Below are 12,690 nucleotides of genomic sequence, written 5' to 3'. Positions count from 1 at the left end.
TCTCCCTTCTCCCCCTTCATGAGAATGCATGCAGGCGACATGGCACGGACTATTTTCTGCATCAGAGCCATGCGAGGGCCAGTCATGCTAACTTTTCCCCTCGTTCTTTGTGTCCGCACTGCAGGACATGCTTGGTTGATTTCGGAAGTTTAGGTTTCGCCATCAGTTAGTCGTGTTTCACTGTTTGCTTGCGATGGGCTACACTAACTGTACGGCAAAATTCAAGCTCACTGTTATAGAGTTTGCCGAAGAAAACGGGAACCGTGCTGCCGCCAAGCACTTTAGCGTGAATAAGAGTCAAGTTTGGTATTGGAGAAAGCAGAAGAGTTTGCTTGTATATACAAGACCTGGAAGGGGATCGTTCCGAGGATTGAAGCAAGGAAAGTTTCCTGCCGTTGAAGAAGACCATTTCAAGTACACTGAAACCTCGGTATAACGAACATGGATATAACGAAATATCAGTTATAACGAAGTAATTGAAAAATAGTCTTGCAGTGCATAGTGTTAGGAATATATGTTTATAACGAATTTTCTGATATAACGAAGTTATTTTCGTGTAAGATGTAACTTTGTTATAATGAGGTTTAAGTGTATGTGCGAGAGCTTAGGTCCTCCGGTATTGCCGTGTCATGCAAGATGCTGCAGTTCGAGGGAAGAAAGATAGTGCTGGAGACGGGGGTCCCTTCTGCAATGTTCAAGGCAGCAGAGAGTAGGTGATGCGCTTCATCAGACGCCATCAGCTGTCTATCAGACGGAGAACGGCCCTCTGCCAGTGGTTGCCACAGGATTACGAGGAGGCGGTTGTTCTCTTTCACCGTTTTGTGATAGAGCTACGTAGAACGGGAAACGTCATCATGTCCCAGATTGGGAACACAGACGAAACTCTGTTAACCTTTAATGCCGCCTAACACCTGACACACCACCTATGCCACTTAACACAACAGTGAGTGAGAAGGGCGTCTCATCCGTTCCGGCTGTGAAAAGCAACGCTTCATGGTTATGCTTGCTGTGACAGCTGATGGTCGTAAACTACCACCGTTCCTGATCTTCAAGCGGAAGACATTGCCCGAATTGAAGGTTGAAGGCCGTATTCACATTCGCACCCAGGAAAAAGGCTGGATGAATGAAGAACTGATGAACAACTGCCTTGACACTGTCTGGTGTAGGTGACCAGGGGCCTTGCTGCGACAGCCATCGCTGTTGGTGCTCGACAGTTTCAAAGGCCATCTCGTGGACAGCGTAAAGGAGAAGCTGCGGGACATGAGGACCAACTTGGCTATTATCCCGGACAGACTAACATCTGTTCTCAGCCCTTGGATGTATCCGTAAATAAGCCCTTCAGGGACTGCGTGAGCAAGATGTACGTGGAATGGATGGCCAGTGGAGAACATGGGCTCACTCCCACTGGCAGAATAAAGAGACCGCCACTGGAAACTGTCTGCAAGTGGATACTCGCAGCGTGTGACGTGATTTCTCACAGCATTGTCAGGAAAAGCTTCGAGAAAACAGGCCTGTCGAACGCGCTCGACGCAACCAAGGACGACGCGCTTTGGGAGGGCGGTGACAGTGGCCGCGACGATGATTCCCAGTCAGACCTCTCAACCAGTAATTCCGACTAGACCGCGCATGAACGGATGTGGCTGGTTAAAAAAGTACATGCTAATTCTGTTAAATAAACAAGTTCATTCGTTAGTGCTAGAACTTTATTTTTTTAATGTATATACCGCGCACATTACTATATATTGCACGTTATTTCGGATGTGTTTGCCAAATCTCCGCGTAATTTGCGCACCCCCTTTTCGGAGCTCTAAAATAAAAAAAGAAGTGCACAAATTATGCGAGTAAATACAGTAAGTCCGCTCCTTCACTAAAGCACTCTTATACTTAGTCCATACTTTTATGTTGTCCAAATCTTTATAAGATCGATATAGAATTATGTCCTATGTCGAACTGATAGGCATGGTGTTGCAAGTAGACTGTCACTGGTTGGGACTGTAGTCTGCTTTTTACCTTTCTGAATATAATGCCAGCGTCGCTGCATGTTTCCGCAGGTGTCACTTGCTGGTACAACCGTGAGAAGGATGAACTGGTGCCAGTGATTGCAAAGAACACGCTGGAACACTGTACCTGGTGCAAAAGGTGGGTTGCTTGGCCTGCTGGTTGCGCTGTACTGTCTTGGCATTTGCTGATGACGAAGCGTTTTGATGAGCGTAGTACAGTTGCCAACCGTTTATTCAGACATCTTCGCGGCACCGCCACTCGTCCCATAAAAGTAATTTAAACTCATAACCGGTAATTCGGACGCCCCCTAGTGCACTGTTCGATTTTTCAGACTCCAGCTGGCTGATCGAGTGTAATGTCGAACGGTGTGACAAGCTGTCAGCAATGTTTACAATACTTTTGCTAGGTTGCCAGCACTGAAAGCTTGCACTGGCTCTGGCTGAAGGCAGTGATGCTACCGCTGCGCCAATTGCGCCAGACTGCGCCAAAGTGCCCTGGCTGCTACAACCTGCTACATTTCCTCAAAATTTGGCGATTCTGCGCCGAGCGTGCGCCAAAGGGGTGTACTCTGACTTTCAGAAATGAAACTAACTACATGAGGTTCCCCCATTGAGAGCAACATCGCGCTGTACGCGGACGTACGCCATGACGTACGCGGACGTTCTCCATGAGAGTGATGAAAATGGAGACAAAATAGTATAACCTCGTTATAACGGATCTGTTTACAACAGACATTCGGATATTACATACCAATTTGCGGCGTTATGCCGACCTCCGTATTAGTTCCATTGATTGAGCTTCGTTTACAACGGATTCTGGTACAACGGACATTCGGATATAATTGACTAAAATTTCAGGCCAGCAAGGTGGTCAGGACTCCTTTAGAGCGGACTTTTCTACCACGGTCATTAACTTCCGACTTCAAACATCGCTTAGCATACTTTCGGGACGGGAGCAGCGCACCGCGGATATCGACGTACCGATTTAAGAACGAAGGTCGCCGATCCCCGGTCTGTCAATGATCAGCTATGCCTAGCTGTAGCGACAAAAAAAAAAAAAAAACGGCGCGCAGCGTGCTTGGTGCTGCGTTTGGGACGCTGACATGCGAAATTGCGAGCCGCTGCCACCGCTTCTCCGCGCGGTCGCTGCGCGGCGAGCTTGGCCGGGGTGTCCGCTGCCGATGCGCAAAATGCCCATCCGCGGTTCTGAGGAGCCAGCGGGCAATGCGATTCGTTGCTTGAGACGAAGGACATTACGGCTTCTTCGCTTTCGCATGTCCGCTAGCGCGATGTTCTTGCCCGCAAAGTTCGGATTTGGCTCGTACACGGCACCGTGAACGGAGTTAGGCCTAACCACGACATTTAGTAGAAAGCTCGGTTGCGATGTGCGTGGCCGCGGTGCCCGATGTTTCAAAGTACGTCATGCTCGATTGCGAGTACAAGGAGTTGTCCCGCGGTGGTCTTCGTCATAAGCTTCGAAGTGCTGATAAGAAGAACCTCGAACAGCGGGTCCAACGAGTCAACGCTATTAGTCGTACGTCTGCGATGTTCGCGACGAGTGCGGCGCGCTATCGTAATCTGATGATTGAGCTTCCGCTTGCAGCTGCCCAACTAAAGCGTTCCAAATTATCGTCGACCCGTAAACACAGAACGAGTGCGAACGCGTCACTAAGTGGCGCAATTTTCGACAGCCACGACCTCGCGACGCACAAGCAGCAGACGACAATCCTGAAGCGAGCATTAACACGTTTTGGCTGCTTCTGCGGTAATACCGCAGAAGCAGTAATACGGCAATTTTCGCCAAGTCTACTGCGGTAATACCACCAGTAATACTGCGGTAATACCGCAATTTTCGCCAAGTCGGCAGACGCAAAACAAATTTTTTATAGCACTTCTACGTAGTTTTCATTGAAGATATTTTGGAATCAGATAGAAATGGGCTACAGAAACTGAAAATGTGATTTTCCAAAAATCGCATTTTTTTTGGTCCCCCGTTAAAAATAAGACCATGTTTGTGACTCGTAATTCTCTCCGGTTATAACAGACCCATTCAGCGTTTACATGAAAGTCTGTTGTAACAGTACTTGGATTTTACATACTCCCTTTACAACAGACCAAAATCCTCTTCACTATGAAGGTCCGTTGTAATGAGGTTATACTATCAATATGGTGTTGTCAAGCGGACGAAGGAACTGCGTTTTGTGTTTTTTTTTTGTAATCAAAGCTGATCAAAGCATCAACTGTAGGCAACATGGCGTAGCAGCAGTGAAGCGACATGCAGCCATGAAACGGCACATTGATGCTACCAGTCGTCATTGAGACGCTTCAGGTGAGCTGCAGCGGCCGAAAACGATCCAGCCGACTTTGGAATTCGGCAGTCCATGGAACGTTTTGCGGTGTGACTGCGTGACAAACGCAGAAACTCTGTTTGTGCTTGGCATGACTCTCAAGGGCATCCCATACTCGTGGGCCGACACAGCAACTGCCTTGTTTCCCAAGTTATTTGGAGATTCCGAAACAGCGAAGCAGTTTAGTTGTAAGAGGTTCAAGGCATCCTACATAGTTAGTGATGGCCTCGGGCCGTATTTCAAGAAACTTGTGCTTGACGAGCTGAACAAGCCGGATGTGGTTTTTTCTCTTAGCATTGACGAGACCCCTATTCTTGAACAGAGGTGCCAATAACTTGATGTAGTTAGGCATTTCTCCAACAAAATGCAGCGAGTTGTGGAACACCTACAGTCTTTCCGGCTGGGCTCTGCGACTTCGGAAATTTTGGCTAGTGAAGTGCGGAGAGCAGTGATGGACCTGCCGCAGAAAAATGTCATTTGCTTTTCTACGGATGGCCCTAATGCAATGAAAAGCTTCAGAAAAAAGATGCAGGAAGCATACCCTGACATCATAGATGTAGGAGAGTGCTGCTTGCACAAAGTGCACAACTCATTTGCCCGCGGCTTGAGTGCTGTTGGCTCGGATGTCGATGCTGCTGTGGTCGATGTTTATTACTTTTTTAAGAATTCTTCGGCTCAGAATGAATTGTTGAAGGCAGAGCACCTGCTCCAAAAGCTAGTTTTGCTGCTCCAAAACGCAATTTTGCCTGCTCCAAAAGCTGCTCCAAAGTGGCCTAAGCCAGTAGCATCACTGTGAAGGTCATCATGCCAGCATAAAATTCCACGCGGACATTACAGTTGCCGATCTCAAAGGTAATGTTTGTTGGCTACATGTAATGGTCGCCTTTCGGCTTTAGCCATTTGAGTATCCATTCAATGGTTACCACAGCCTAATACCCCTGTCACACAGGGCAACTTAAGTGCACTTTGAGCGAGTGCACTTCGCCAGTAGTGTCATTTGCACGCTGTCACACAGGAACGCTTAGTGACACTCGCTGCAAAGTACACTTGCCGGCAAGTGCGTTCACCAAACTCACTTCGCTGCGACGGAGTGTCTATCCTCGGCAGCAGTGGCTTGCAAATAAATACACTAATGCAAAACGCGACGATCATGGTATTTTTAAACCATCGTTCTCGTTACTAGGAATACTGCCATGTATTCAAACAAATGATACTACAACAAAAAACCTCGCTACTCTCGCCCTTAGGCAGTTTTGCGGTCACGTCCGCTAGGGGTATGCGGGAGCACATGCCGTGCAATGGCCGCGTCCGTCACGTTGTTTACTTCCTTGCACATGTGCAGGTTAGTCATTCTTTAATCATTTGCGATGGCGTGTGCCACGGGTGCCACTTCCGCGAACACAACGTGGTCCGACGCAGAGACGCGGGCGCTCATACACCTTTGGGAGGAGCAAATGATTGATTGCTGCCAAAACACGCTCCAAACGCCCGTCACCACTACGCGTCCCTTCTGCACCGGAGTCCGCCATTTTTGTTTTCGATTCGTCTTGGATATGATACTGTCTTGTCTCAGCTCGCGATGACCAATGACGTTATGCGGTTGCAATATTTACTTCATTTACGCGCAAAGTTCATTGTAAATTATGTTCATACCTATAATAAGCAATTAAACTGCGAGCATTGCCAAAAATAGCAAATATATGTTGCGCTACTGAACCACCAATTGCCACTGTCATCATTTCCAAAGCACACTTCTCTTTCTCGTGTAGCAGCACGCCGCCAAAGCGACACTCAGTGAGCGTAAGTGCACTCGCTCAAAATGACACTAAATTTGCCAGTGTGACCGGGGTATAAGTGCACGCCAAGCCAAGCTACGCTAGGAGTCAACTCTGTGTGGTGTCTGAGCGGTTTGAGGTCTGAAGTGAATGACAGCGGCGTACGAGTAAGACACGGACAAAGAGAGAACAACACGAGAGCTGCAGCATGAACTAACCCAACGTCATTCCCTTATGGCGTTTTTGTTGTCAGTTGTTTTTGTGACTAAGACTGATCTGCGTCTCACGCTTTGTGTCTCACTCTCTTGTTTGTTGCTTGGCGTGCGAGGCCTGATATGCCGAAATGGCTCTGACACGACCTGTTCCATCTGCACTGTCGGCACTAATGGAGAAACGCAGCAACTACAGGACACTGACAATGGCGAAAAAAAGAGCACTTATTTGCCAGGTGGAAGGCGGCCGACCTCAATCCGATGTTGCTCAAGAGCTTTCGTCGAGTTGGACAATGATGAGATAACCTGTCGGGTCCACTAACCAGCTCAAGTAGACAGTGACCCTAATGACGCACCGCCGACACCACAGTTATCAAATGCGGATTTAGCACAGGCCGCCGTAACAGTAGTATCGACAGCGTACAGGGATGGCCAAACACTGGCTGAAATACAGGCAGACGTGGTCGTGCGTGAGTGTGCTTGTGTGCAGACGTGCATTGACAAGATTTTCCGCCCACTGGGCCAATAAAGGTGCTTTTATTCTGGTGAATCCTTTTTTTTTTTTTTTTTTCGGACTTTTTGGCTGTTCCCACTTAGTCCGAATAAGTGGTCGGCATCTGTAATCGTTTATGACTGTGCTGCCGTGTCGAAAGCCGCCATCTGACCGTACTTCGTTCTGCTGTGTGAAACCATCTAAACTTGGAAACTCGCACATGTGTGAAAACTTGATTGTCACACATATCAGATGATCGTTTTCACATTTGTTTGCAGCATTCGATAGAAGCGGTGCCTGAAGGGGTTATTGAAAATGAAACAAATTTTGATCACCCTTGAAGTGTTTCAGTGCTTTTAGTATACTGTGTTCCTAAGGGTATGTGTGGGAGGGCTGTTGCATCTGGTGTCGGTTGCATTTTGTGATGCTCAGCTGGACTCTGTTGTGTGTCCCCAGTACTCATGTCCGGCACCTCCGTGGGGACGGAACCTTAGAGCTCCGGAACGGGGATCGCACCCGCACGCCATCCAACTCCAAGTACTGCAGTTGCGGCTTCAAGCACTTCTGGGATGGCAAGGAGTATGACACCTTGCCCTTGCAGTAAGTCAAATAACCACTATTATTCTCTCTCTCTCTCGTATTTATACCATATTTTCTCACGTATAACCTGCATCCTCAACAACTGTTCGCCGAAAATTTTCTAAAAATGGTCCCCGCATATTGCACAGAAGCTAGCTTCCTTGCATAACTGTAAACATTGCTGTGAAGCCACCTTTGCAGACCAGAATTGGTTTCTCATTTTGAATTTAGCTCCAAATTTTTTTTGAACAAGTTATACGTGAGAAATATATGGTATTTGCTGTGCCAATTATCTTGGATTCTTGCACATTACCGCATCTTTTTCTCACCAAACTGTTAGACCTCATGATAATGTGGCACCTATCTTGAATATGCAGTAAAAGCTCGTTAATTCGACTCTCGTTAGTTCAGAAAATCAGTTAATTCAGACACGTCATCTGGTCTCTGTAAATATACGCATCACTCTATGAGACTGGGCGCTCGTTATTTCAGACAAATTTGACCACAAATCGGATAATTCGGCGACTTTCGGGGCGCTGGCGAGGCTCGAAAATGAAAAAAGAACAATTCGGAACAAAAGTGAAGCTCAAACGCAGCATCGCCTCGGACATCAATTATCGACTTGGCTTGACTTGAGACTGGTTGAACGCCTTTTTTTCGCATGTGGGTTTGGCGTTGCCATTTTGTTGCTTTGTTCCCGTTGGTGTGCTGCATTGTTGAACGCCGCTTTATCGAGGATCGACTCAGTACGGCTCCTTTAGCTTGATCGTTGCTGGTGCTTTTGTGCTGAGTTCTCGTGTGACCGCACTCTTCGCCGATGGCAACGCCGGCGAAGCAGCCCAAGTTCGAGGCCCAGGGCTTCACAACCAAAGTAGGAAATTTGCAAGCCGCGGAGGCCCTCGTCGTCCTTGAAGAATTTTGTTTTGACACTGCCGACAGCATGCGAGCTGCTGAGCACCTTGAAGGGCTCAGAAAAATTGTGTCCGCGCGAATTTCTGCTCCAAAACAGACACGCATCCACGATTACTTTGTAAAGTAAAGGTATGTTGAAAAAACTCTTGCATTTATTGTGTTTATTTCGACCATTCGATAATTCGGACATTCGGTTAATTCGGACATTTTTTCTGGTCCCTAGAAATCCGAATTAACGAGCTTTCACTGTATCGGCATTGATGATGGCGTTGCCACTGCCGGCTCTCTGACTGATGAGCAAATCGTCAAGGAAGTGATGCATGGCGACGAATCCAAGAACGAAGAGACTGAAGAGGAGCAGCCACACAGGCCCCCTCGTACTGTGGAGGAAGCCGCGGAGGCCCTCATCGTCTGTTAAGAATTTTGTTTTGACACTGCCGACAGCATGCGAGCTGCTGAGCACCTTGAAGGGCTCATAAAAATTGTGTCCGCGCGAATTTCTGCTCCAAAACAGACACGCATCCACGATTACTTTGTAAAGTAAAGGTATGTTGAAAAAACTCTTGCATTTATTGTGTTTATTTCGACCATTCGATAATTCGGACATTTTTTCCGGTCCCTAGAAATCCGAATTAACGAGCTTTTACTGTACCTCTGTTACATCCAGCCTCATTTACAGTTTGTAACAAATACATTGTGACAAACTAATGTACAAGAGTAAAGTACTAGATACACATCATTATACATAAGATGTTACATTCGTGTTCATTGTACAGAGGCTTCACTGTGCAGGTGTCTCAGCCCTGACTGTCTCTGGAAATCTAAATTAATTTAAGGGGAACGGAAAGAAGCATGATATCCAGTTTTGTTTGCTAGAAAAATTCCATGCAGAGCACAGCCAATTCAGTCAGCTCACAACAATGCTGCCACTCTACTCTTATCCCACATGGCTCGTGAGACATTACCAGGCAAGCTGCTTGGAAAGTTGTGCTTTGTTGCTGTGAGAGGGTAGAATATGATTTTAACACACATCTTATAATATCTTTGTCCTAAAATTGACGTTTAATTTTTTGGGGGCTCTATATGGACTGCAAAAGCATCCGAAAGATCAGATATAGTTTAAAGAAATACCAGGCCTGCAAGGAACATGCATGTCGGTCACAGAGTCAGCTGAAGGAGCGGATTTCATTGGACCTGTCATCAAGTACTGCAAGCACACTTGCGAGATACCCACTATGCCATAAACCATCATTTTTCAAAGTAGCCGGGAACCCGCTATGAGTCTGTTGGGCAATACTTGCATCTACATAGCTGCACACACTGTTGTAGCAGTCACCCGTGGATGCTGATGAGCTGTTATGGCCAAGTCCTTTGTAATGGGCGGGAAGCTTTCAAGCACTCGTTAGGCAAGAGTAACAGAGAGCTGAGCTAGCGGCATTTGTGGTGTCTTGACTTCTTTCCTATGTCCATGTTTGCATGCCCCGCCTTTTAGAATGAATAGTTATGTAATTCACATGCCTTGTGCGGTTATTTACTCTCGTATCACGCGATATTATATCTGTTGCTTTCTTCCCACCCAACATCACACCTGTGTAGGGTGATTTTCCTAAAAAGTTTCAAGCACTGGGGGGGCTTTGTAGTTGAATACCAAACTGCCACGTAGGATGCCTGGGTTCGAATCCGCTTGTAACGTTCAAAAACGCGATAGCACTAAAAAGCTCGTTTCGAAAAAAAAATCCGGTGTTGGTGTTGTTGATTGTGAGTGAAAATCGAGAAAGATGCTAGTAAAATAATGAAAATTTTCAGTTCGGGTGAGAACCGAACCCAGGCCTTCTGCGTGGCAAGCAGGGGTTCTACCACAGAGCCACGCCATTGCTTGAAACTGCTTCGGAAAACAACGCTATATGAATGTCATCTAGTGGAAGGAGTCTCCTCAACGCATGTAATATTGTGTGGCAGAAGCGTAGAATCGCGCCAGGCGTCAAAACTTGTGAATTGCGCGAGTGGGTGTCTTAAAGGCCCACCCATCACAAAGCACTCAGACAGATTTAACCCCTTCAGGGTTTTCGCCGTACATGTACGGCAGAAGCTTCCTGGTACCAAAGGGTTTTCGTCGTACATGTACGGCATAGCGTTTATTTTTAAAACACGCGCCTCTTTCGATGATTTCTCTTGCTTGGCATGTGCTGCCACGCTTCGGGAATACGTGGAATTTTTTTCGTGCACCGATGTCTCTCCGTTGTTGCTTTTTTTATGCTTCGCAAAATGGCGCGCCGCGCACCGGCTATCGCTTGCGCAACCGAGAGCGCCCGCGGCGCGGTTTGGTTTCAAACGTGCGCCTTCTCCCATTTCTCTTGCTTGGAATGTGCTGCCACGCTTCGGGAATACGTGTAATTTTTTTAATGCGCCAATGTCTCTCCGTCTTTTTTTTTTTCTTTCCAAAGAGGCGCGGCGGCTTGTAGTCTCGCATCAGAACGCGCGCACGCGGTCTGGCTCGTTTCGGTTTCATCCTTCGGGTGGTTTTCGCTTCTTGCGCCCGCAAAGCTGATGGCTGTTTGGTTTCTAATCTCTCAAAGGGTCACCGCTTGTTACTCTCTCATTCATTGCACCCCGGCGCGCGATTACATCTGTTTCCGTGCGGCGCTAAATTACACAAACGACGCCGCTGTGATTGCGTTTCCTGTTTTGGGGTCTCGGAAAAACTAACTACTTGGCGATAAGACGAAGTATTACTGTAGCTTTTTCACTCGTTTTGCTTTCCGGACGGGCGCAGAACCATAGTTTTCTTTCGTGCGCTAACTGACTCAGTTCGCTTACGCTATGGAAGCGCGACCCGGTTGCGCTGCTGCCGGTGAGTCGAGCAGCGATTCTTCCGATGCGGAATATTCCCCAATTGCCGAATCAGAATCTGATTCATTGGATTTCAGTTCGTCAGACGAGGATTTTTTGACGAGTTCAGACTCCGATGACGATCAAGGAGCGACATCTGAAACGCGTGCGCGGGGAGCCATGCTTCAAAGACTATGACACGCTGAAAAGTATTTAGTGTTAGAGCTTGAGTGTTTTTAACCGGAAACGTACTCTAGTGCGCTTATTTTTGTATGTTTGTGAGCTATGTTTAATACAATGCATAATTTTTATTCATAAAAAACTGTGAAGCTCTTTTTTTTTAGGATTGTGCTTGATTTTACTACGAATAAACCATATGTATGTAACAACAAAACTGATTTTTTTGTCACTTTACGGTCACGAAAAAAAATTTTAGACAATGTTTTTCTTAAATAGAATCGTCTGAAGAATTTATTTCAGCAATAAAAAAATTACACATTTTTGGACTGGATATCGCGAAAAAATTCGACCCTCGAAGGGTTAATGATCATCATCATCATCTGCAAAAGCATCAACAAAGTGAGTTCGTGTGCCTCATAGACACACAGTGAGCACTTTGCCGATTCTCAAAAGGAATAATTTATGTCGTAGTGGGCATTTTGCAACTGTAATTATACCCCTGTCATACGGGGCAACCTAAGTGCGCTTTGAGGCAGTGCACTATGCAGCTAGTGTCATTTGCACGCTGTCACACGGGAACACTTAGTGACACTCGCTGCAAAGTGCACTTGCCGGCGAGTGTGTTCGTCAAACTCACTTTGCTGCCACGGAGTGTTTAGCCTCGGTAGCAGTGGCTCGAGAATAAAGTATTATCTGAAGTTGAGTTCATAGCATATTTTAAAACTATTGTTTTCGTTACTATTAGGGGTGTGCGAATATTCGAAATTTCGAATATTTTTCGAATAGTGTTTGCTATTCGATTCAATTCGCACTGGAATTTTACTATTCGAACTTCCCAAAAACAAATACAGTCAACGTCCGATTGAAGGTGACCCCTTCAGATTTTCAATATGCTTCACCTCATTACACTCTCGTATTGCGGCAGAGCTGCCTTTCAAGCTCCGTTACGGTCGAACTTTGCCAAGACACAGTCAACGTCCGATTGGAAGTGGTCCCTAGATTTTCAATATGCTTCACCTCATCACACTCCGGTATTGCGGCAAAGCTGCTTTTCAAGCTCCGTTACGGTCGAACTTTGCCAAGAGACAGTCAACGTCAGATTGGAAGTGGTCCCTAGATTTTCAATATGCTTCACCTCATCACACTCCGGTATTGCGGCAAAGCTGCCTTTCAAGCTCCGTTACGGTCGAACTTCGCAAAGACACAATCAACGTCTGATTGAAAGTGGTTGCTAGATTTTCAATATGCTTCACCTTATCACACCCCAGTATTGCAGTAAAGCTGCCTTTCAAGCTCCGCTACCATTGCAAATGTATCAACTCAAGAAAACGCTGGTTCCAACATGGAGATGAAAGATGTGGT

General features: G+C 46.6%; 1 protein-coding gene across 1 annotated transcript in view; it reads left to right on the top strand.

Annotated features, from left to right (window-relative positions):
• LOC119405978 (deubiquitinating protein VCPIP1) overlaps positions 1-12,690 on the top strand; it is a 97,557-nt gene that overhangs the window by 25,317 nt on the left and 59,550 nt on the right. Inside the window, exons 7-8 of the mRNA XM_037672799.2 lie at positions 2,052-2,139; positions 7,285-7,428. Of these exons, the coding sequence (XP_037528727.1) occupies positions 2,052-2,139; positions 7,285-7,428 (232 nt within the window). The remainder of the gene's footprint in view (positions 1-2,051; positions 2,140-7,284; positions 7,429-12,690) is intronic.

This window comes from Rhipicephalus sanguineus, chromosome 9 (assembly GCF_013339695.2).
Source record: "Rhipicephalus sanguineus isolate Rsan-2018 chromosome 9, BIME_Rsan_1.4, whole genome shotgun sequence".
Taxonomy (NCBI): domain Eukaryota; kingdom Metazoa; phylum Arthropoda; class Arachnida; order Ixodida; family Ixodidae; genus Rhipicephalus; species Rhipicephalus sanguineus.
The sequence above is the reverse complement of the archived record's forward strand: the minus strand, read 5'-3'. Positions and strand labels throughout refer to the sequence as shown.